Here is a 25,381-nt window from a genome sequence, read left to right as displayed (position 1 = left end):
TATTTTGAGAAACTTTACAGTAATGGATCTTCTTAGATCTCTGCAGAGGATTAGGCATTTAGATTTGTGAGTTTCATATGAAGAGTATAAATCTATAGTAAATTCTGCATGTACACTACTGTAACACAACTCAATGCAAAAACAGAATCTATTGCACACAACAGTACTCTTGAAAACATGATCAGGGTGTGAAGTTTTTTTATTTACTTTATTCACACCACACACACACCACAATCACTGTGCGGCATCATGTCGCTGAGCTGCATCGGGCCACATCACCCCATCCACATCGCAGGCTATATTGTCTCTTGCCAGGCACCGCGGGAAAAACGCCCTAGAATGGCGAATCCATCCTCAGAAGGCCTCCACTGGGATGTCAACACAGGCCAGCTCCATTGCCCTTAGGAGGTTCTCTCTAGTGTATGGTTGTCTGTCATAAACCTTCCATCTCCACGATGAGAAGAACTCCTCTATAGGGTTCAGGAAAGGGGAGTAGGGTGGCAGACAGACGTTTAAAAAGTGGTTACTGTTGGTGGTGAACCACTCTCTGATTTGGTTTGTTCTGTGGAAGCGTACATTGTCCCAAATGATCACATAAATGTGATGTGCGGGCCCAGGATGGTGTTGTTGGCGGTCCAGGAGGATGTCTTTTAGCTCCTCTAGGAAGTTGAGGAGACGTTGGGTGTTGTAAGACCCAAGGACAGCATGTTGGTGGACAAGCCCCTCCGAACCCATGGCCGCACAAAGAGTAATATTACCCCCCCGTTGGCTAGGAACCTCAATGATGGCTCTTTGGCCAATGATGTTACGGCCTCTTTGCCTTCGTTTCTGCAGGTTGAAGCCAGCCTCATCCAGGAAGAGGTACTCATGAGGTCTGGCCATCGCGTCCAACTGTAATATCCTCTGTGAAAATGTGAAAGTGCACAGGTGTTCAGAACAACAGTCAATCAGGTAGCACAGTATTGTCCAGAAGTAATGTAGGCCACTGAGCAACACAGTATGTCCACTAACTGTACTGTGAACATGGATGTATACTTGCACATACTCGTAACGTAGGTCTTTGTGTCACGCAGAGTTGCGCTCAAAGGGAACCCTATAGACCCGTTTCATCCGCATCTTTTGGCGCCGGAGTACTCGGTCTATTGTGGCCAAGCTGACATCATCAATGCTCTCAAAGTTGACATTATCGGCAATGAGTTTGTCTCTGATCTCCCGGAGTCTGATGATGTTGGTCTCACGAACCATATCCACAATGAGGGTTTCTTGTGCCGCTGTAAATATGGCAACCCTCCCACCTCTATGTGGCATTCTTTCAACTCTAAAGAAAGAAACATGTTGTCAATTGACATGTTTTACAATACAGTAACAACTGATTTGAAACCAATAGACTACTTTCACAGGCTTGTAAAATTGTATTGTGACAAAGGAAGCAATAGAGTACAATACCTGTTGTGTTGTCTGAATGCCCTGATAATGGTGGCCACGGTGAACCTACTCAGGTTTGGACGGACTCTTAGTCCTGCTTCAGCCATTGTCATGCCATGGACAATGACATGGTCAATGACTGTTGCTCGCATCTCGTCCGTAATGATGGTGCGAGGTTGTCTTGCTCTCCCTCATGGACCTTCTCCTCTCCCTTGTTGGCCTCCTCCTCTTCCTCGTTGGCCTGCTCCTCTTCCTCCTCTGATTTGAACTCCTCTTCCTCGTTGGCCTGCTCCTCTTCTTCCATGGCCAGCTCTTCTCCCTCCTCTGACTCGAATTCCTCTTCCCCTGACTCTGCCTTCATCCATTGTGTTTGTTTGGAATCTTCAGCAAACTGCACTCTGAACTTGCTTTTATACATGTGGTCACAGCATTAGCAACAAGTGTCTTCAATTTTGAGTCGTTGTGTGTAATGAATGACGCCAGGTGTGTTCATTGTGTTCAAATATTGCTGACTGTGGCAAGCATTTTGCATCACATGAGCTTTCATTTGAGAATATGAGCAGTGTTCTTTTGCAACTTGTGTTTTAGCAAGGAAAAATGTGTTAAGATTTATGAGAACGGAGGATTGTGTTTTGTGAATTGTATCTTCATGTGAAATGTGTTTATGATATTGAAATGATGGCTAGATTTAGTAAATGTGTTTAGACAACTGGTCATTTGGTTTAGAGGATTGGCTTTTGAGTTTTAGCATTTGAGAAAAACTGTAATAAAGGTCTTCTGAAGCAAAGTGATGCGACTTTGTAAGAAAAATATCCATAATTATATCTTTATAAACCATAATCATTGGCTTCTGGTAACGGCCATTCGCGAGTCGAGTTCCAGTGGAAGTGTGACCTCTGACCCGACGCATGATGTATTGATGAACACAGAAGCGGAGAGGATAGAGCAAAACAAAACACCGGTCACGAATTAGACATCTAAAACCAGAAGTTTTAAAGAGAAATGTGGGAGGATCTTGAGTTTGTTGACCAGCCCTATTTGTTTAAACCGAGAGAGGTGTCTACTCTCACCTAAGCTTACGCTACTCCTGCATCTTACGTCATACGCCAGAACTCAACTCTCTCGTGAATTTGCGTATGGCCGTTACCGGAAGCCAGTGATTATAATTTATAATATTTTGCAAATATGGATCTTTTTCTTATAAAGTCGCATTGCTTTGCTTCAGAAGGCCTTTATTAACCCCTTGGAGTCGTATGGATTACTTTTATGATGGATGGATGCACTTTTTTGTACTTCAAAATTTCAGTTACTATTGACTCCTGTTATAAAGCTTGGAAGAGCCAGAATATTTTGTAATATAACTATGATTGTGTTTGGCTGAAAGAAGAAAGTAATTTACAACTAGGATGGCTTGAGGATGAGTAAATTATGGGATCATTTTAATTTTTGGGTGAACTATCACTTTAATAAATGGGTGAGCCTAATTCAGTTTTAGTTTGAGCGTTAGTTCTAGAACCAACAGATCTTTTCTTTTAATTGAGTGGGAAAACATTTATGATGGGACTTTGGTTGTTGATTGGATCTTGAGATGTGGGTGTTGTATTCACAAATATGTTCGAGCTTACAAAAGGGATTGTGGAAAGTTGTTGAACAACATGAGTTTAAAAAACTTCTTCAGGGAAAAGAAGTTAATAAAAAAACATCTGAGCCCTTTAAGGTTCTGTGGTCAATAATGTGGAGTCTTGCGCATTGGCAGTAGGTTTGTATGTGCACAGGTGAAGCATACAGGCATTTTATAGTCCTGCGTTAATCGTTAACTTGCTCAGGCTATTTAAATGCAATCATTATGTTGACATAATAGTCATGTTTATATGTAGTGCTGGGTAGATTACTTTCAAACCGTAATCCATTACTGAATACAAATTACAAGATTAAAATTGTAGTAAAGGGATATTAAAGGGATATTTAAAGGGATATTTCACCGCTGGAAAGATGAATGTGTATTTAAATTGGGTCATTTATGTAGGAGAAATGTGAAATTATTTTAGAAGTTGGTGCCTTCTAGACTGAGAAAAGCCAGAAAATTTATTTTTGTGGATGAAAGACAACAACTCCCGCTGCCCTACGAGGCCACTCCCAAGCCACGCCTACCAGTTACAGAGGGCAGTATCGGAAGAAATGATACAACTAGGCTACTAGTTGACTCGAAACTGAAAAGACGCCGTTTTAACGTGAGATCCCACCCACTATGGGCGGGTTCATGTGGAACGAGCTCCTACTACTGGCTGTAGTCTCTAGCCTCTGACCAAAAAAGCCTCTGATGACGCAAAATGGCGATTTTTGAGTCATCTGAGGTTTTTTTCCAAACACACAATACAGAAATCTCTTGTCTCAGGGGGACATGAGGGAGGGAAGCACGGTCATTCAAAAATACCACCGGGTTACTACTGATACAAAGCTTAATGCTAATCGGTGAAGTATCCCTTTAATGTTAAAGGAGAACTCCGGTCAATTTTAACATTGAGCTCATTTTTTTGTAAATTTGGAGTGATGTCAGTACAGAGAACAACGACAAAAATCGGTGTTGCCTACACCGTGTTATCCTCTTTTTAAAATTTGCACCCTGTTGACTTCAATGGCGCAAGTTTTAAACCTGCTTTTAGCCTCTTAACATCCTTGATGTGTCATTACAAGTGCACAGCTAATGTGAGTGATTCCTTCGGAGTGAACACGGGTGAATCTGACTGCAGTAGATGTGAAAGATATGAATAAAAATTATGTTTATTTAGCCAGCGCACATACCTGTATTTACATCCTGTTTTCGGTTTAAGTCCACAGTAGTCGATTGTCGAGTTCAGGCGCGTAGGTTTAGTACGTACGATCATGCGCCCGAACTCGACAATCGACTACTGTGGACTTCAAATTTTTGTCGTTGTTCTCTGTACTGACAGCACTCCAAATTTACAAAAAAATTAGCTCAATGTTAAGATTGACCGGAGTTCTCCTTTAATTTTAATTTTAATTTTTTTTTTAAATAAAAACAACCAAAATAAAACTTATTTATAAATATTTTAATTGTTTATGCTGTGTGGCCTCTCAATTTCCTATGTAATTATTATAGCTGCCTAACTATTGTGTTTGCACGGTTGACATTACAGGTCAATGGGGCCAACCTGAGCTCCATTCACATGATTGGTGTCAGTCTAGGAGCCCACATTTCAGGTTTCACTGGGGCCGAATTTAGCGGGAAAATTGGCAGGATAACAGGTGAGAATCATCCATTCACCTACTGAATTTTTAAGCAGGGATTCTCAACTCTGGCCCTCAAGAGTTTTGCTCCAACCCTAATCAAACACACCTGGACAAGCTAACCAAGGTCTTCGGACTTAGTACCCTGCGTCCTTATGTGCATATTATCCATCCTAAATAGTATGTGAGATTAGAATAAATGTGTCCCAAAAGTCGCCGGATGGTCTTCTGTTTATGGTAGATTTTCAAAGTGTGGATCTGTGCAAACCAAGGGGGTAATGTTTCAGAAAAAACTGAAGCTTCCCCGGGGGCCGCCATTCATTAACAGACCACCACCTGCTGTTAGCATTCCATTGACTCCCCTGTCACTTTGACAGTGAATAACTTTACATCTGAGGCGTTTAAAAACTCCATTTGTCCATTATTTATTTCTAAAGAAACACGAAAATGTATAAAAGGCTCCATTACCTTGTATCTTACGTTATGGCCCCGTAGAAGCAGTTTTTGTAAAAATAGGCTAACGATTGCATCATAACCACGCAACTATCTGTCGCACAGTAGAGAGATTACCGTATGGACAGGAGGAGAAGCTCGCAGGCAATCGGGGGGACGTGGAGTCAAAATGACAAAATTATTAATCAGAATACTTAGCAAAAGTTTCTCCTGCTCCTAGCTCATGGACACCTCCTACTCACACTCTCCGTCTCTGCAAGTTTCAGAAGGGAATGATTCAGATTTCTCTTGGCACAGCTACTAGAAGACAGACAGGTTGCTAACGTCACATCTACGTCGTCAAGCTCAGTTTGAGTCTGCGCAGTACGCTCAGCCATCAGGAAGTGAGAGCTTCTAATTGATCTCCGTTGAATCCAATGGGGTCGCTGTGTCCATTTCTTTTTCTGTCTATGGTGCACACCCTAACGGCTAATATTGCCCACAACCCATTGCGCTTTGGAGGAGGATTCAGTTTCGGAAATACAAACACGAATAAAAAGTGTTCAAACATGGCGGACGTGTGCGACCGATAGTTTAGTAGAGAGGTTTAGATAAAGGTCAAAGAGTTTGAGTGACAAATGATCAACATTTAACCTTTATAAGAAATATATATTTATTGTTATCTTATCCGTGTTACATTTCATCTGCAACAACAATGCAAACTTTTAGATCCGTTTAGCCATTTTAAATGCATCATAATGCAAAAATATGGGAGTTCTTTACATTAAAGACCCACATTTGGCAGATCAACGTGCTATTTTTTTTCTCTCCAATACATTAGGAAATTATATTAAATGAAAAGTGGAGGATGTTAACTGTGGAAAGATGATTGACAGGCCCGTTTACGGTGACAGGATATACGTAAATATGCGACAGTGTCCATTAAAGACACAATTTAATGACGTGATAGTATGTCCTAAAGCTTGTCTACTCTTCTGCTACACACGCACAAAAGTATGTACTTTTTCTTCACAAATAAAGTTCATATTTTTAGGGTGTAGTATAATAATTTGGTGAATTGGGACGCTGCACTTGAAAGTTATAGGCAGGTGAGTTTGATCAGGATTGGAGGAAAGTGGACCTCAAGGGCCAGTGTTGAGAACCCCTGCTTTAAGCTATTATCAGTTTCAGTATTATGATATTTTCATCAGCTTTATGATATTTTCATCAACTTTATGATATTTTTGATATCAGCGCTGGATCCAGCTGGGCCAGAGTTTAATGGCCGGGCTCCCAGTGAACGTCTAGACCCCTCTGATGCCCAGTTTGTGGAAGCTCTACACACAGACATGGATGGTGCGGGTTCTCTCACACATCATTGAGACTTATCTCGACGTGGGGCTCTTGATTCGGTTCAGGAAGCAACCACTCACAGCAGTCTTGCATTGTAGATGTGACATTTGCAAAGGCAAACACCAAATGCATAGTAGAAAAATAGAAAATCTAGGTCTGGTTAATTCATTGTTGCCATTGTCTTGTAGCACTGGGCTATCGCGATCTCCTGGGTCACATCGACTACTATGCAAACGGTGGAGCAGACCAGCCAGGATGCCCTAAAAGCATCTTTTCAGGTCAGCTTTTATATCATTTTAATAATGTAAGCAAAAAAGAAAATTGTCTTTATAAAAATGTATAATATTTTATTTGAAGGTAGGGAAGGCAATTGTATAATATATATCTTGATCGGTAAGATTTTTAATGTTTTTAAGAAGTCTCTTATGCTCATCAAAGCTGCATTTACAAAAAAACAAAAAAAAAATGAATATTGGTAAATATTATGACAATTTCAAATTTTCTATTTGAATATATTTTAAAATATAATTTATTCCTGTGATCAAAGCTGAATTTTCAGCATCATTACTCCAGTCTTCGGTGTCACATGATCCTTCAGAAATCATTCTAATATGCTGATTTGATGCTCAAAAAATATTCATTATTATTAGCAATGTTGAAAACAGTTGTGGACAAATTTTTTTTTCTTCTCAGGATTCTTATGTTTTTGAAAATGTTGTAGATTTATGTAGTAAATCAGAATCGAATAAAATGAATGTCTATATTTTGAAACAAAGCTCTTGTTAATGATTTTCAGTTTTGTTCAATGTAATTTAAGCGACAGTTTTTCAATAACTGAATAAATACTTTACTTTTTAAATAATTTTGTTTCTGTGCTTTTAAAATGAACATTTTAATGACAGTATATTGAAAAACTATTTATTTTATCAAAATAAACTAAAGTGATAAAGTATAAACTTAGACATTTATAGAAATATTATTTTAGCTAAAGTATTTGTATCAATACTTTGTGCCTTTTGCCCTTTTACAAAATTCCTCTCTATCTTCCTCAGGATCACAGTATTTCAAGTGTGACCATCAGAGGTCGGTGTTTCTCTACATGAGTTCTGTGAACGGCTCTTGTCCCATTACCGCCTACCCCTGTGAATCCTACACAGACTTCCTAGATGGGAAGTGCACGGATTGTGGGAAGTTTAAGCCAGATGGATGTCCTGTTTTTGGTAAACTCTAAACACTGAGTAAACTCTGAGTTTAATTTGTTTAATTGCCCATTCTGAGACATTCATCATTTCATTACATCGCCTAGGTTACGATGTTGTACACTGGAAGGAGCCACTGGTCCGGCTTGGACAAACAAGGACGTATTTCCAAACAAATGAAGCTCCTCCATTCTGCAGTGAGCACCTTTTTACTGCATTTCAGTTACATTCATTATTACTGTCAATTGTGACCAGATTTGTTAATAAGATTTATTTATTTTTTGCTTTCACTAGTCGTGCATTGTGACATTTTTATAAGTACAATATAGTCTAATATGGTCGATGTTAATATTATTTCTTGTTGTTAATATGGTCATTCAGTATTATATGCACTACCAGTCAAATATGTGGAATAATTAAAAACAAATTATGGTTTAAGAAGTCTCTTATGCTCACCAAGACTGCATTTATTTGATCAAAAATCAAGTAAAAATATTATTTTTATTTTTAAAATTACATTACAATTTAAAATAACTGTTTTTCCATTTTAATGTATTTTATTCCTGTGATGCAAAGTTGATTTTTCAGCATCATTACTCAGTGTCACTTCAGAAATCATTATAATATGATGATTTGCTGCTCAAGAAACATTTATTATTATTATCAATGAAAGCGGTTGTATAACTTAATATTTTTGTGGAAACAGTGATACACTACCATTTAAAAGTTTTGGTAAGATTAACAACAAAAACAAATGAATAATTTTATTCAGCAAGGATGCATTAATCTGAGCAAAAGTGACAAAGACATTCATAATGTTACAAAAAGTTATTTCGAACTTTATTCATCAACGAATCATGAAAAACAAATCAGCATAAAAGATTGATTCCTAAAGGATCTTGTAATCGGCTCTTTTAAATTATAATTATATTAACAAAAATTGTGTTTTACTGTATTCTGATTAAATACATGCAGCCTTAGTATAAGAGAGATTTCTTTAAAAAAAAACAATTATATGTAGAAAATTAGCTTCAAGGGGAAATATGAATAATTAATTATAAATATTTGTATCGGTTAATAGAATTAACTTGATGTAGCTGAATTAATGTTACAATCAATTATTGTTTGTCCAGCGAACTCTCAGTATTGATCATCTATCAACGAAATGTTTCGTGACCACAGAAAAATCTCTCTTTCATAGCATGTAGCTGTTCTGCATCGCTAAAGGGACTTTGTCTTAAAAGGAGGGACCAGAATCAAAACTCGCAAGAATGTGCACAAACGTTTTATTTAACTCAATCACGAACACACGCCATCATGCATACATTGGTAAAATGGAAAGTGAAAGTGACTGAATCCGAAACAGAAACCGGGTAATGAAGCTATGGAAACATAACACAAACATAATAGTCAGTTAACTATCTGAACAGAACCATCACTCACCTTGTTAACAAGGGGTCTACAGCTTATACTAAACCTGTTTAGTTAGTCTAAGGTGCGATACTTGGGGGTTTGCTGGATTATTCATTACATATAATGAATTGTGTGTATGATTGATCAGGCCGCTACAAAAAATGTTAATTATTAATTGAAACCTTTGACTGGTAGTGTAGTGTTTTTAAAAGTATTACAAAAATGCTGTTTCTAGTTTTGCATTTCATCTGTTCTGTAAAAACAGACTCTTATTATTTAATCTTTGACTCCATCAGAGTTCGGTTACAAGGTTGAAATTGTCACGTGGAACCAGAAATTGCATTGGGGATATTTAACAATTAAATTACACAACGGAAAGGAAGAGACACAAGTTGAACTCAACCAGTAAGTCCATGAAAGTCTTTATTAAAGAGTAGTTCCAGATTCATTATTTGGGCTTATGCTAATGTTTCTCCTCCTTTTTTCCAGTAAATCCATAATGTTTGAGAAGTATGTGGAGACCAGTCTTTTTGCTCAGTTTGACAGAGACATCCAGCCTGTTAAAGAGATCACACTGAAGTTCTGTCCAGCAAAAGGACTCCGGCCGCGTAACAAACTACGGCTGCTGCACATTCGCCTGACTCCTCTACAGAACAACCTCAGGTGTGTTCTCAAACGTTTGTACACTCTTCACATTTAAGGTTTTTTACCCCACTGACTTTAATGTTTACTTCATTAAAATAATTCAAACGAAATTTTCAAGAATAATTTTTTTTTATTTATGAAGCACCTGTATTTTTATATATATATATATATATATATATATATATATATATATATATATATATATATATATATATATATATATATATATATATATATATATATATATACACACAAGTTTGACAAGTTTGGACAAGTTTGAAAGAAGTCTCTTATGCTCGTCAAGGCTGCATTTATTTGATCCAAAATACAGAAAAAAAACCAGTAATATTGTGAAATATTATTACAATTTAAAATAATGGTTTTCTATTTTAATACACTAAAATATCATTTATTTCTGTGATCAAAGCTGAATTTTCAGCATCATTACACCAGTCTTCAGTGCCACATGATCCTTCAGAAATCATTCTAATATGCTGATTTGATACTCAGTTATTATCAATGTTGGAAACAGTTGTGCTGCTTAATATTTGTTTTGGAAACTGTGATACTTTTTTCAGGATTCATGGATGAATAAAAAGTTTTTTAAAAACAGCATTTATTCAAAATAGAAATCTTTTCTAACAATAAATCTTTACTATCACTTTTTTATCAATTTAACACATCCTTGCTGAATAAAAGTATTCATTTCTTGCAACAAAAAAAAGAAAAACAAATTACAGACCCCAAACATTTGAGCGGTGATGTATATTGTTACAAAAGATTTCTATTTTAAATAAATGCTGTTCATTATTTAAATTTTTTTTCATCAAAGAATCCTGGAAAAAGCATCAGGTTATAAAATAATATTATATATATTGTTCGTCACTGACGTCAAACATGGGATTAGGAAATGTCACAGGCTAGATTCAAACGCTCGCTGCCAATAAGAATTAAATCAGCAGTACTCTCATTTTCTTCACATGAAATCTTTCGACGTGAAGATTAAATTCATGCTTGACAATACACATCTCAAACAGAATAGAAATACAATTGACAGCCACAAAGCAAAGGATAGTCTTATGGTTTCATTCAAATAAATGTCACATTAAACGGTTGCTTTGCTTTTCAACAGGCCTCTGTGTCGCTATGATCTTCTGCTGGAGAAAAATAAAGATGTGACGTTCAGACCGATTCCTTGTGAAGACTCGAACTTTTGATCCAGACTCTCCCAAGCAAGGACATTCCTGTCTCGAGACTGTGACCCCTGCCTCTTTTAGTCAGTTACTCGGCATAGCTGTCATTTGTAGTCTTTAACTAAAATGATCTGAAGTTGTTTTTCTTGTCAACATGTTGTCTTTCACGGTTTGTCCCTTCAGAATTATAATTTACTGATTATTGTTGTGTTTTCTTCATGAAGGTACAGCTACACATGTTTGTTTTTATGTAATGTAAATAAATATTTTTCTCGTTTTTGTATGGTATTACTTTAGTTGTCTGTGTTTATCTTAAAATCTAGTTCAGTGGTTCCCATTCTTTTTCTTGCAGGACCTTGACTTTCTTGCTCACCACATATACAAAATGTACAATATAATTAAATATAATAGCAAAGTTAATACATTCCATTATACATTACCGTTCAAATGTTCGGGGTCAGTGAGATTTTTTTTCTTTTGTAAGATTGAATTTTTTTTTTTAATTGATCAAATCCATGTATTTTTTTCATTGTTCCTAAAAGCCCTGTTTTTTTACTTTCTATTCATCAAAGAGTCCTGAAAAAAGTATCATGTTTCCACAAAAATATTTTTCAACATTGATAATAATTATTGATAGAAATTATTATTCAGCAGCAAATCAGCATGAAGGATCATGTGACACTGAAGTACGATGATGAAAATTCAGTTTTGCAATCACAGGAATAAATTGCATTTTAAAATAAATAGAAAAAAAACTTTTCAATTGTAATAATATTTCATGATATAATGTTTATACTGTATTTTTTATCAAATAAATGTAGCTTCAGTGAGCAGAAGAGACTTCTTTTAAAAACATTTTAAAAAATCTTACAGACTCCAAACCTTTGAACAGTATTCTTAAAGCTTTGGAATTCTCCTGCATCTGACAGAATCTGACATCCCAGCATTAAATGTATTTGATTGAAACTATATAGACTGATGTCTCTTTCCAGTCATCTTCCAAAGTTTGTAACCCAAAACATTTATTTTATATTACCCATGTAGCGACACAATATATTTTCACAATGAATCTTAATACAAATTCCCAAGAGTCCCTCCTTAGTCTCTGAAAATTTTTCGTTTCCACTCTTGAGACTCACGGTGGCGTATTTGTGGTTTGATCGGGTGATGGATACCTCAGAGTTGGCTCACTTGGACATGTGTTTCTTTAGGTGTTCTACTTCAATCTGAAATGAAATCGAGCATAAGTGAGAGGGTCAGTGATATATACTGTCAAATTATCACAAATCTTCATGTTAGAGGACCTATTATGCCCTTTTCCAAAGTTTTGATTTTACTTTGGGGTCTACTAGAATAGGTTTTCATATTCAAAAAAACATTTTTCACATATTTTATATTATTGCTGCTCCTCTCTTCCCAGTCTGTCAGTAACACTCTGTTTAGTTCTTGTCTTTATGAAGTCCCTCCTTCTGAAAATGCAGTGTGCTCTGGGGTGCGTTTCCCGAAAACATCGTTGGCCAACTATGGTCGCAAGTTCGTCGTTACCAATAGAGTTCAATGGACATTGCGATGAACTTGCGACCATAGTTGGCCAACGATGCTTTCGGGAAACGCACCCCTGGTTGGTCGGCTGGACCAGTGTGTTGTGATTGGTCAATCGTTTCGAGCGTGTTTGGGAAATGTCACACCCTTTAACATAACAGTGAGTTTCAACACACTACTTGCACAACTCAACCAGGCCTCGTCCCTTTATTTTGCATATGCCTTAGTTAGAATTACTTAAAGGCGGAATATTATGACAAGTTCTTTCCCGGAAGAAAACTCAAGACTGCAGTCGGGGCGTTTCATGGAGTTCAGAAACAGTGCGCACTGATATAGAGAATCTCGCCTTGGAGTGACTGTGCTTTATAACTTTGCAGACCTTTTTCATGCTCAAACAGCAACATTACACACTAAAGATTGTTGAAAATGTGAAAAAGCATAATAGGTCCATTTTAGGCAATTAAATAAGTTCTACTTTATGATAATGAGTGAAATTGTGAATAAAGAGTTAAAATCTAGAGGCTCTTGACTCATCTTCATGCTTACTTGCAGTGACAAACGCATCTTCTTTTCTTCATCAAGTTCGTTCATGAGCAGTTTGATCTCTTTTCTGAAACACAATGCCATTCCATTTTTTTTTTACACAAATATAAGGATAGGCATCTCAACATTTTTAGTTAGTTTAAATACAATCATATTGCACTAACTTCTGCTGAGTCCTCAGCGTATTCAGTTCATCTCGAAGATCTCGGAGCTCTGCTCTCATCTGCTCCAAGGTGGCGGGGCCCTGAAGGGCCGGTCGGGGTTTAGCTGCTAATAATGCAGAGAGATACGCAGGGAGTGGGATTGTGCTTGTTGTGCCAGAAGATGAAGAAGAGGAAACTGCCGGTGCAGGAGCAGAGGTACAGTTGCTGACAGGTTCCTAAAAAAATTAAAGGGACAACCCTAATCATTTCATTTCAGTTGTGAGCAGTTTGTCCTCTAGGGGCCTCACACTGCCAGAAGCCCCAAAAACCCAATAAGGCCCCTAAAGGTGAGCACTGAGCACTAAAAAAAATCCAGTTTTGAAAGTTTAAGATTTTTTTAATCTACACATTTCCTAAATCTTTAGAAAAGGATAAGGCAGGGCTTCCCAAATGGGGGTTCGCAAAGTTATTAATTAATTAATTAAACTGAATGTAACATTAAAATAAACAAATGAGGCTATACACAATTAATAAAAATGTATAAATACATCAAAATGTAAAATAAAATGTATATCTTATCACATCACAATTATCAAATCAAAGGCTGCGATTTAGATTGAACTACATGTTTCAGAGTGAAGAGTGGCACTGTGTTCATTTACACACATAATATCATGTTTTCAGAGCGGCACGGTTCACAGTAAATGCTGCTTCTCACAAACTTTGCATCTCTGCAGAGTTTAACACATTTGAAACTAAATAAAAGCTTAAGGATTTTAAAAGTTTAAAAGCTTGAGGGTGAGGGTTTGAATGTTTGAAAGTGAAGAATTTAAGACATAAATATTTGTATTGTAACTTAAACCAGGATTATGCCTTAGTTCAGTAAGGACATTTAAGTAGCTTTTATAAACGTGCCTTAGAAAAAAACAATACTGGTGTGCATCTTGAAACAGATATGCCAGTGCAAGTTGCTTAGCTGTAAGTAAATCTGGCCCTTTGTCCGTGTCTGGATGTCTCAGCAGTAGCAATATGAGAAATTTTCATATGAAATGAATGTCATATCACAGGCATACAGCCATATGTGGCAATCAAAATGAAACACTTACTAAAGATAAGATATTTTATTTGTTTACTTGCATGTTTTGTGACCATTAACTAACATTAGAGAATCGTGAACATGCCAATATGTTGCAAAATTAATTAAATATTAACTTAAATCACAGGCCCCAGGGGGTACTTCAAGTAAATATTTTACTTCTAAGGGGTTTGGCTGACAGAAAACTTTGGGAACCCCTGGGTTCCCAAAAAAGCATTCAGGCAGACTTACTTTGGTGTCTTTGGGTTCATCTGTGTTATAAAGAAACTTGAGGGCCAGCAAGTCTGGTTCCTGATTCACTTCATTCATTTCCTGTCCTGCTTGTTCCTCGACAGCCTGCAAAGGGAACACTAATAAGTACAAAACACTCAATATCTTCACAAAGGATGAGATTTTATTCTCAAAACTTCAGTTTTAGGTTCTAAAATGTATCTTATCTCATGGTTTCATCCTACAAACAAAACACAACATTAATTATGGAATTATCAGTGTTCATTCACACTTATTTGTACACCAGTGTTTCCCAAACTGGGACGTACCCCTGGGGATATGTGAATAAATTCTGAGTGTAACAAGGTTTAATAGTTAGAAGAAGGAAGGAGGAAAAACCTTTGCATTCCCCAAATTATCTTTGTGTTCGCTCGCAAAACCTTTGCTTTCCCTGGAGAAACTTTGTGTTCGCTCACAAAACCTTTGCGATCTTTGCGTTCCCCCGAGAAACTTTGCGTTCTAGGAAACCCTTTGCATTCCCCCAAGAAACTTTGCGTTTGCTCGCAAAACCTTTGCATTCCCCAGAGAAACTTTGCGTTCGCTCGCAAACCCTTGCGTTCCCCAGAGAAACTTTGTGTTCACTCGCAAACCCTTGCGTTCCCCCGAGAAACTTTGCGTTCGCTAACAAAACCTTTGCGTTCCCCCGAGAAACGTTGCGGTCGCTCGCAAAACCTTTGCATTCCCCAGAGAAACTTTGTGTTCACTCGCAAACCCTTGCGTTCCCCCAAAAAACTTTGCGTTTGCTCGCAAACCCTTGCGTTCCCCCAAGAAACTTTGCGTTCGCTCGCAAAACCTTTGGGTTCCCCAGAGAAACTTTGCGTTCGCTCGCAAACCCTTGCGTTCCCCTGAGAAACTTTGCGTCCGCTCACAAAACCTTTGCGTTCCCCCGAGAAAATTTGCGTTCGCTCGCAAAATCTTTGGGTTCCCCAGAGAAACTTTGCGTTCGCTCGCAAAACCTTTGCGTTCCCCCGAGAAAATTTGCGTTCGCTCGCAAAATCTTTGGGTTCCCCAGAGAAACTTTGCGTTCGCTCGCAAAACCTTTGCGTTCGCTCGCAAAACCTTTGCGTTCCCCCGAGAAACTTTGCGTTCACTCGCAAGACCTTTGCGTTCCCCCGAGAAACTTTGCGTTTGCTCGCAAACCCTTGCGTTCCCCCAAGAAACTTTGCGTTCGCTCGCAAAACCTTTGGGTTCCCCAGAGAAACTTTGCGTCCGCTCACAAAACCTTTGCGCTCCCCCGAGAAAATTTGCGTTCGCTCGCAAAATCTTTGGGTTCCCCAGAGAAACTTTGCGTCCGCTCACAAAACCTTTGCGTTCCCCCGAGAAAATTTGCGTTTGCTCGCAAAACCTTTGCGTTTCCCCGAGAAACTTTGCGTTCGCTCGCAAAACCTTTGCATTCCCCTGAGAAACTTTGCGTTTGCTCGCAAAACCTTTGCATTCCCCCGAGAAACTTTGCGTTCGCTCGCAAAACCTTTGCGTTCCCCAGAGAAACTTTGCGTTCGCTCGCAAAACCTTTGCGTTCCCCAGAGAAACTTTGCGTTCACTCGCAAGACCTTTGGGTTCCCCCCGAGAAACTTTGCGTTCGCTCGCAAAACCTTTGCATTCCCCAGAGAAACTTTGCGTTCGCTCGCAAAACCTTTGCGTTCCCCCGAGAAACTTTGTGTTCGCTTGCAAACCCTTGCGTTCCCCAGAGAAACTTTGCGTTCGCTCGCAAAACCTTTGCGTTCCCCATAGAAACTTTGCGTTCACTCGCAAGACCTTTGCGTTCCCCCGAGAAACTTTGCGTTCGCTCGCAAAACCTTTGCATTCCCCCGAGAAACTTTGCGTTCGCTCGCAAAACCTTTGCATTCCCCCGAGAAACTTTGTGTTCGCTTGCAAACTCTTGCGTTCCCAAGAGAAACTTTGTGTTCGCTCGCAAAACCTTTGGGTTCCCTCGAGAAACTTTGCGTTCGCTTGCAAAACATTTGGGTTCCCCCAAGAAACTTTGCGTTCGCTTGCAAACTCTTGCGTTCCCCCAAGAAACTTTGCGTCCGCTCGCAAAACCTTTGGGTTCCCCCGAGAAACTTTGCGTTTGCTCGTAAAATCTTTGCTTTCCCCCCAGAAGCTTTGCGTTCACTTGCAAAACCTTTGCGTTCCCAAGAGAAACTTTGCGTTCGCTCGCAAAACCTTTGGGTTCCCCCGAGAAACTTTGCGTTCGCTTGCAAAACCTTTGGGTTCCCCCAAGAAACTTTGTGTTCGCTTGCAAACTCTTGCGTTCCCCCAAGAAACTTTGCGTTCGCTTGCAAAACCTTTGGGTTCCCCCGAGAAACTTTGCGTTCGCTTGCAAAACCTTTGGGTTCCCCCGAGAAACTTTGCGTTCGCTTGCAAAACCTTTGGGTTCCCCCGAGAAACTTTGCGTTCGCTCGCAAAACCTTTGCGTTCCCCCAAGAAACTTTGCGTTCGCTCGCAAAACCTTTGCGTTCCCCTGAGAAACTTTGCGTTCGCTTGCAGAACCTTTGCGTTCCCCCGAGAAACTTTGCGTTCGCTCGCAAAACCTTTGCGTTCCCCCAAGAAACTTTGTGTTCACACGCAAAACCTTTGCGTTCCCCCGAGAAACTTGCCGTTCGCTCACAAAACCTTTGCGTTCCCCCGAGAAACGTTGCGGTCGCTCGCAAAACCTTTGCATTCCCCAGAGAAACTTTGTGTTCACTCGCAAACCCTTGCGTTCCCCCGAGAAACTTTGCGTTTGCTCGCAAACCCTTGCGTTCCCCCAAGAAACTTTGCGTTCGCTCGCAAAACCTTTGGGTTCCCCAGAGAAACTTTGCGTTCGCTCGCAAACCCTTGCGTTCCCCTGAGAAACTTTGCGTCCGCTCACAAAACCTTTGCGTTCCCCCGAGAAAATTTGCGTTCGCTCGCAAAATCTTTGGGTTCCCCAGAGAAACTTTGCGTTCGCTCGCAAAACCTTTGCGTTCCCCCGAGAAAATTTGCGTTCGCTCGCAAAATCTTTGGGTTCCCCAGAGAAACTTTGCGTTCGCTCGCAAAACCTTTGCGTTCCCCCGAGAAACTTTGCGTTCACTCGCAAGACCTTTGCGTTCCCCCGAGAAACTTTGCGTTTGCTCGCAAACCCTTGCGTTCCCCCAAGAAACTTTGCGTTCGCTCGCAAAACCTTTGGGTTCCCCAGAGAAACTTTGCGTCCGCTCACAAAACCTTTGCGCTCCCCCGAGAAAATTTGCGTTCGCTCGCAAAATCTTTGGGTTCCCCAGAGAAACTTTGCGTCCGCTCACAAAACCTTTGCGTTCCCCCGAGAAAATTTGCGTTTGCTCGCAAAACCTTTGCGTTTCCCCGAGAAACTTTGCGTTCGCTCGCAAAACCTTTGCATTCCCCTGAGAAACTTTGCGTTTGCTCGCAAAACCTTTGCATTCCCCCGAGAAACTTTGCGTTCGCTCGCAAAACCTTTGCGTTCCCCAGAGAAACTTTGCGTTCGCTCGCAAAACCTTTGCGTTCCCCAGAGAAACTTTGCGTTCACTCGCAAGACCTTTGGGTTCCCCCCGAGAAACTTTGCGTTCGCTCGCAAAACCTTTGCGTTCCCCCGAGAAACTTTGCATTCACTCGCAAGACCTTTGCGTTCCCCCGAGAAACTTTGCGTTTGCTCGCAAACCCTTGCGTTCCCCCAAGAAACTTTGCGTTCGCTCGCAAAACCTTTGGGTTCCCCAGAGAAACTTTGCGTCCGCTCACAAAACCTTTGCGCTCCCCCGAGAAAATTTGCGTTCGCTCGCAAAATCTTTGGGTTCCCCAGAGAAACTTTGCGTCCGCTCACAAAACCTTTGCGTTCCCCCGAGAAAATTTGCGTTTGCTCGCAAAACCTTTGCGTTTCCCCGAGAAACTTTGCGTTCGCTCGCAAAACCTTTGCATTCCCCTGAGAAACTTTGCGTTTGCTCGCAAAACCTTTGCATTCCCCCGAGAAACTTTGCGTTCGCTCGCAAAACCTTTGCGTTCCCCAGAGAAACTTTGCGTTCGCTCGCAAAACCTTTGCGTTCCCCAGAGAAACTTTGCGTTCACTCGCAAGACCTTTGGGTTCCCCCCGAGAAACTTTGCGTTCGCTCGCAAAACCTTTGCATTCCCCAGAGAAACTTTGCGTTCGCTCGCAAAACCTTTGCGTTCCCCCGAGAAACTTTGTGTTCGCTTGCAAACCCTTGCGTTCCCCAGAGAAACTTTGCGTTCGCTCGCAAAACCTTTGCGTTCCCCATAGAAACTTTGCGTTCACTCGCAAGACCTTTGCGTTCCCCCGAGAAACTTTGCGTTCGCTCGCAAAACCTTTGCATTCCCCCGAGAAACTTTGCGTTCGCTCGCAAAACCTTTGCATTCCCCCGAGAAACTTTGTGTTCGCTTGCAAACTCTTGCGTTCCCAAGAGAAACTTTGTGTTCGCTCGCAAAACCTTTGGGTTCCCTCGAGAAACTTTGCGTTCGCTTGCAAAACATTTGGGTTCCCCCAAGTATGAAGGTAAAACAGTAGCAAAACTCGAGAGCATGTAAATGTGAATTTGAGAACTTGTACAATAAATATTCGTACTTGTACATGAACATTTACACTCACAGCCCCAATGTGAAAACCTGTAAAATAAAAATCTGAAGTTGAATTTTGAAATTTGCACTCGCAGATAATAGTCACAAACCTGTATTCTGAATCTGAAGCTGCAGACAAGTAGACACAAATGTGTAAAATGCCATTCACAGAAATACAACGACAGGCACAAACTTGTAATATATATTTTGCGTTTAATCTTACGTTCACATTCGCGGTACTACCTCAAATAGGCACTTGCAACTTCTCAAATCTGTCACTGCAAGTTCAAATTTCGCGCCTTGACTTTTGCTACTCTTTTCGCGATATATCAGGTGCAAAACTAACTTGTGCACTTGAAACTCAGAGGCGGTGAGAGAGAAAGGGGGGCGGGAGGAGGGGGGGTCAAAGGAGACGTTTTATTGGTTGGCACCTAGCCAATGAAATGGGAGTTCGATGATGTCACGAAACCCGCGTGCACTGAAACACTAACATGGCTTAATGCATTAGACTGATATTAAAATAAATAAACGATATTATCAAACTCAGTAGACACAATGCTTATAATGCATACTACAGAAAAGCAGATGAGCACAGAATATGACGTAAAACATATGACGTATGCCATATATATTTGCCATATCTGGTATATATATATATACCATAGACTGTAGGCTAAAAGACACACACACGTACGTACGTATATATATAATTTATTTATGTTTTGTTTGTTTTTGTGTGTCCAACAGTTAGGCTAGGGTGAATATTTAAAACATTTACAATACATTTTTCCAAAGCGACTTGCATTGCATTTCAAGGTATACATTTTACATTCTTATCAGATAATTTAGGTGCATTTTCATTGGAATTGGCATATATATAAGCAAATGTGTGTTCAGTGCAAATAAACTCGCTGCCTGTGTTTTATTAATAAAGGAACAAATTATGTGTTTTTTTATTGTTTTTAATTTTTATTTTATAACTGTTGGTCCATTAAGCCTCATTAAGTGTTTTCTTGGGTTCGAGGAAAACGTACAATTAAACGCGTTGCGTTCATATTCTGTGCTCATTTTTTTTCTGTATGCTTTATGGTGTTTCCTGAGTTTGGTCTTTTAATACCACTGTCTCAATTAAACGCGTTGCGTTCATATTCTATAAAACTATTCCAGTAAAACTAATGATATTTCATAAAAATATTTTCCAAGCGTTTTAAAAAATAGCTGATACATAAGCATAAATGTTTTCATTGTGGCTGGCGTTGTTCATTGGTGAGGCATCGACCAATAAAATGACTTCATTCCGACCCCAGCCCCGCCCCCGACTCTGCTCTCTCAAGTCTGCATTTACAAGTGCACGAGTGAGTTTTGCTACAGGCATATCGCAAAAAGAGTAGCAAAAGTCAAAGCGCTAGGATTTGAAGCTGTACTGCCAGATATGAGAGGTTGTGAGTGCCGACTTGTGGTTGTACAACGAAACTGAACTAAAGCACAAAGATAAATGTGTAGTACACAATTGTGCCTGTCATTTTGTTTATGTAAATGACACTTTACACATTTGTAACTATTAATCTGCAACTTCGAATTCAAAACACAGGTGTTCTGAGTATTGTCTGTGTGTGCAAATCGATAGATGCAGCTTTTCACATCAGAGCTGCAAGTATAAATTTCAACTTACAAATACAAATATTAATTTTACAAGTTCTCACATTCAAATTAGCAAGCTTTCGAGTTTTGCTACTGTTTTACCTTCATACCCAAGAAACTTTGTGTTCGCTTGCAAACTCTGCGTTCCCCCAAGAAACTTTGCGTCCGCTCGCAAAACCTTTGGGTTCCCCCGAGAAACTTTGCGTTTGCTCGTAAAATCTTTGCTTTCCCCCCAGAAGCTTTGCGTTCACTTGCAAAACCTTTGCGTTCCCAAGAGAAACTTTGCGTTCGCTCGCAAAACCTTTGGGTTCCCCCGAGAAACTTTGCGTTCGCTTGCAAAACCTTTGGGTTCCCCCAAGAAACTTTGTGTTCGCTTGCAAACTCTTGCGTTCCCCCAAGAAACTTTGCGTTCGCTTGCAAAACCTTTGGGTTCCCCCGAGAAACTTTGCGTTCGCTTGCAAAACCTTTGGGTTCCCCCGAGAAACTTTGCGTTCGCTTGCAAAACCTTTGGGTTCCCCCGAGAAACTTTGCGTTCGCTCGCAAAACCTTTGCGTTCCCCCAAGAAACTTTGCGTTCGCTCGCAAAACCTTTGCGTTCCCCTGAGAAACTTTGCGTTCGCTTGCAGAACCTTTGCGTTCCCCCGAGAAACTTTGCGTTCGCTCGCAAAACCTTTGGGTTCCCCCCGAGAAACTTTGCGTTCGCTTGCAAAACCTTTGCGTTCCCCCAAGAAACTTTGTGTTCACACGCAAAACCTTTGCGTTCCCCCGAGAAACTTGCCGTTCGCTCACAAAACCTTTGCGTTCCCCCGAGAAACTTTGCGTTCGCTCGCAAAACCTTTGGGTTCCCCAGAGAAACTTTGCGTTTGCTAGCAAAACCTTTGCGTTCCCCCGAGAAACTTTGCGTTCACTCGCAAGACATTTGCTTTCCCCCGAGAAACTTTGCGTTCGCTTGTAAAACCCTTGCGTTCTCCCGAGAAAATTTGCGTTCGCTCGCAAACCCTTGCGTTCCCCCAAGAAACTTTGCGTTAGCTTTCAAAACCTTTGGGTTCCCCAGAGAAACTTTGCGTTAGCTCGCAAAACCTTTGGGTTCCCCCGAGAAACTTTGCGTTAGCTCGCAAAACCTTTGGGTTCCCCCGAGAAACTTTGCGTTCGCTTGCAAAACCTTTGGGTTCCCCCGAGAAACTTTGCGTACGCTCGCAAAACCTTTGCGTTCCCCCAAGAAACTTTGCGTTCGCTCGCAAAACCTTTGCGTTCCCCTGAGAAACTTTGCGTTCGCTTGCAGAACCTTTGCGTTCCCCCGAGAAACTTTGCGTTCGCTCGCAAAACCTTTGGGTTTCCCCCGAGAAACTTTGCGTTCGCTTGCAAAACCTTTGCGTTCCCCCAAGGAACTTTGTGTTCACACGCAAAACCTTTGCGTTCCCCCGAGAAACTTGCCGTTCGCTCACAAAACCTTTGCGTTCCCCCGAGAAACTTTGCGTTCGCTCGCAAAACCTTTGGGTTCCCCAGAGAAACTTTGCGTTCGCTAGCAAAACCTTTGCGTTCCCCCGAGAAACTTTGCGTTCGCTTGTAAAACCCTTGCGTTCTCCCGAGAAACTTTGCGTACGCTCGCAAAACCTTTGCGTTCCCCCAAGAAACTTTGCGTTCGCTCGCAAAACCTTTGCGTTCCCCTGAGAAACTTTGCGTTCGCTTGCAGAACCTTTGCGTTCCCCCGAGAAACTTTGCGTTCGCTCGCAAAACCTTTGGGTTTCCCCCGAGAAACTTTGCGTTCGCTTGCAAAACCTTTGCGTTCCCCCAAGGAACTTTGTGTTCACACGCAAAACCTTTGCGTTCCCCCGAGAAACTTGCCGTTCGCTCACAAAACCTTTGCGTTCCCCCGAGAAACTTTGCGTTCGCTCGCAAAACCTTTGGGTTCCCCAGAGAAACTTTGCGTTCACTCGCAAGACATTTGCTTTCCCCCGAGAAACTTTGCGTTCGCTTGTAAAACCCTTGCGTTCTCCCGAGAAACTTTGCGTTCGCTCGCAAACCCTTGCGTTCCCCCAAGAAACTTTGCGTTAGCTTTCAAAACCTTTGGGTTCCCCAGAGAAACTTTGCGTTAGCTCGCAAAACCTTTGGGTTCCCCCGAGAAACTTTGCGTTAGCTCGCAAAACCTTTGGGTTCCCCCGAGAAACTTTGCGTCCGCTCGCAAAACCTTTGCGTCCCCCCGAGAAACTTTGTGTTTGCTCGCAAAACCTTTGGGTTCCCCCAAGAAACTTTGTGTTCGCTCGCAAAATCTTTGCTTTCCCCCCAGAAGCTTTGCGTTCACTTGCAAAACCTTTGCGTTCCCCCGAGAAACTTTGCGTTCGCTCGCAAAACCCTTGGGTTCCCCAGAGAAACTTTGCGTTCGCTCACAAACCCTTGCGCTCCCCCAAGAAACTTTGCGTTCGCTCGCAAAACCTTTGGGTTCCCCAGAGAAACTTTGCGTTTGCTCGCAAAATCTTTGCTTTCCCCCCAGAAGCTTTGCGTTCACTTGCAAAACCTTTGCGTTCCCAAGAGAAACTTTGCGTTCGCTCGCAAAACCTTTGGGTTCCCCCGAGAAACTTTGCGTTCGCTTGCAAAACCTTTTGGTTCCCCCAAGAAACTTTGTGTTCGCTTGCAAACTCTTGCGTTCCCCCGAGAAACTTTGCGTTCGCTTGCAAAACCTTTGGGTTCCTCCGAGAAACTTTGCGTTCGCTTGCAAAACCCTTGCGTTCTCCCGAGAAACTTTGCGTTAGCTCGCAAAACCTTTGGGTTCCCCCGAGAAACTTTGCGTACGCTCGCAAAACCTTTGCGTCCCCCCGAGAAAATTTGTGTTTGCTCGCAAAATCTTTGCTTTCCCCCCAGAAGCTTTGCGTTCACTTGCAAAACCTTTGCATTCCCCCGAGAAACTTTGCGTTCGCTCGCAAAACCCTTGGGTTCCCCAGAGAAACTTTGCGTTCGCTCACAAACCCTTGCGCTCCCCCAAGAAACTTTGCGTTCGCTCGCAAAACCTTTGGGTTCCCCAGAGAAACTTTGCGTTGCTCGCAAAATCTTTGCTTTCCCCCCAGAAGCTTTGCGCTTGCTAGCAAAACCTTTGCATTCCCCCGAGAAACTTTGGGTTCACTCGCAGAAACATTGCGTTTGCACCCAAAACCTTTGCGTTCCCCAGAGAAACTTTGGGTTCACTTTATGGGGGCAAATATATGCCACTAAGGAAAAGGTGTGAATGTAGTCTAAGTGGAAGAGAGGGGGTCCGCCGAAGAATGTTACAGTAAATGCCTCAGGGGGTACGCCACTCTAAACAGCTTGAGAACCACTGTTGTACACTTTAAGTCATTGCAATGTACTGAGTTGTACACTGAAAAGTTAAATATAACTCAAGGACATCCTGACAGACTCTGTCTGTCAAAACATGACAAACATTCTGTCTACACATTCCCAGGAGTGACAGTGAGTGAAATAATCTTATGTGGACCTCAAGAGGTTTGGTTGTCATTGGTAAACACACGCCTTTGTGTAATGTTGACTTAATACTGATTAGTTTCCCTATAATCTAAAATTTTTAATAACTAAATTGCCATGGCTTGTTCATGCAATAATTTAATATCTAATAAATCACTTACTGACATGATTAACTGAAAGTGTGTTCTCCAGTCTGTTGTGTTCAGACAGAATATGCTGGTTCTCTAGAGTCGACACAATGGACTTGAAATCTTCAATATCTGTGATGAGGAGATGCAATGTGGAAAATAAAATAAAAAGGAGAAACATTAAATACAGTATACAATCTGATTTTAAGAGAAATCAAATTAATGCCAAAAAATATACCAAGCACAATTTGGTGAAATCCATAATCCATAATCTTACATTCAAAATGCATCTTAAATACACCAGGACTCTTTTGTATTTGGTAGATGAATGAAGATAAAGGAAGGAACAAAGAAATAGATGTCTTACCAGCTGTAAGTGCGGCGTTGTAGTTGCCCATGGCAACATGAAAAGAAGGGGCTCATGGATCTGAGACAAAAACAAACTCCAAAAGCACAAACGAATAATAATTTAGATGTACAATATAACAATATTTCATTTAAGATTCATTTTAGCACCCATTGGGGCTTCAGTAAATATCAGCATAGGCCCTATGCGTAATAGCTTTTGCAATTGCGATTCAAGTTTGTTTTTGTATATTAACCTTCTTGTCAGCACTGTGGTCACTACACAAATCTATATATAGTTCCTTCAAGTTATCACACCAACTGCTCACTGTGTTGTAATTGTACACCATCATGACAGTGACTATTGTCGAGACTAAGTTTAGCTGAGGACAGAATATCTCACTCACCAACCTGATCCGGCCCAAGAAATACAGACGATCTGGGAAAGAGAAATAAAGTAAGACATTCACATAATATTAAAGTAACCAATGCATCTAAAACTTACTGTAGTTAGTTCCAAAGTCCAACAAACACTGTGAGGTTAGAGGTTTGGCCCAGCAAACTCACCTGTCTCTGTATTGAAACAGTAACTTTCCAAACTACATCTACAGCAATACTTCCAAAACTCTCATTTCTCCACACTCATCTTCTGTCTTTCACGATGATGGTGTTGTTCAGCTCTTCTGTATTGACACTGTAGCGTTTCTTCTCTTCCCAGGAGCCTGTTTGACTCCTAATACACTCTCCTTTTATGGAGCCCCCAAGACACC

General features: G+C 40.7%; 2 protein-coding genes across 11 annotated transcripts in view; one reads left to right on the top strand and one right to left on the bottom strand.

Annotated features, from left to right (window-relative positions):
* Nucleotides 1-11,197, top strand: part of lipia (lipase, member Ia) — a 19,133-nt gene extending 7,936 nt beyond the window's left edge. For all 6 annotated transcript variants that reach the window (XM_081390330.1, XM_081390327.1, XM_081390325.1 and 3 more), the window contains 8 exons: nt 4,584-4,692; nt 6,361-6,462; nt 6,648-6,737; nt 7,512-7,679; nt 7,766-7,855; nt 9,368-9,476; nt 9,561-9,734; nt 10,849-11,197. In XM_081390330.1, coding sequence (XP_081246456.1) covers nt 4,584-4,692; nt 6,361-6,462; nt 6,648-6,737; nt 7,512-7,679; nt 7,766-7,855; nt 9,368-9,476; nt 9,561-9,734; nt 10,849-10,933 — 927 coding nt within the window. In that variant the 3' untranslated portion in view covers nt 10,934-11,197. The remainder of the gene's footprint in view (nt 1-4,583; nt 4,693-6,360; nt 6,463-6,647; nt 6,738-7,511; nt 7,680-7,765; nt 7,856-9,367; nt 9,477-9,560; nt 9,735-10,848) is intronic.
* On the bottom strand, nt 11,190-25,381 carry LOC308705369 (SH3 domain-containing kinase-binding protein 1). 5 transcript variants are annotated; one of them, XM_081390343.1, is made up of 8 exons: nt 25,179-25,381; nt 25,019-25,050; nt 24,634-24,709; nt 24,300-24,398; nt 14,465-14,569; nt 13,159-13,373; nt 12,998-13,061; nt 11,190-12,135 (listed from the first exon to the last, which is right to left on the bottom strand). In XM_081390343.1, the coding sequence occupies exons 4-8, from the start codon at nt 24,303-24,305 to the stop codon at nt 12,097-12,099; spliced, it is 429 nt and encodes a 142-aa protein (XP_081246469.1). In that variant the 5' UTR covers nt 24,306-24,398; nt 24,634-24,709; nt 25,019-25,050; nt 25,179-25,381; the 3' UTR covers nt 11,190-12,096. The 5 variants fall into 5 exon arrangements, with proteins under 5 accessions (XP_081246469.1, XP_081246470.1, XP_081246466.1 ...); XM_081390344.1 differs by having other exon boundaries at nt 11,411-12,135; nt 25,023-25,050; nt 25,179-25,364; XM_081390340.1 differs by having other exon boundaries at nt 12,001-12,135; nt 24,304-24,398; nt 25,179-25,355.

Source organism: Scardinius erythrophthalmus (genome assembly GCF_964197995.2).
Source record: "Scardinius erythrophthalmus genome assembly, chromosome: 17".
Classification (NCBI taxonomy): Eukaryota; Metazoa; Chordata; class Actinopteri; order Cypriniformes; family Leuciscidae; genus Scardinius; species Scardinius erythrophthalmus.
Note: the sequence above shows the minus strand (reverse complement) of the source record. Positions and strands in the feature narration are given on the sequence as shown.

Bases quoted from the DNA above. Each gene is read 5' to 3' on its own strand.
- LOC308705369 (XM_081390340.1), bottom strand. From the start codon at position 24,664: ATGGGCAACTACAACGCCGCACTTACAGCTG. The intron at 24,399-24,633 runs GTAAGACATCTA...TCCTCATCACAG, and splicing joins CAACGCCGCACTTACAGCTG to ATATTGAAGATTTCAAGTCC. The intron at 13,062-13,158 runs GTTAGTGCAATA...ATTGTGTTTCAG, and splicing joins ACGCTGAGGACTCAGCAGAA to AAAAGAGATCAAACTGCTCA.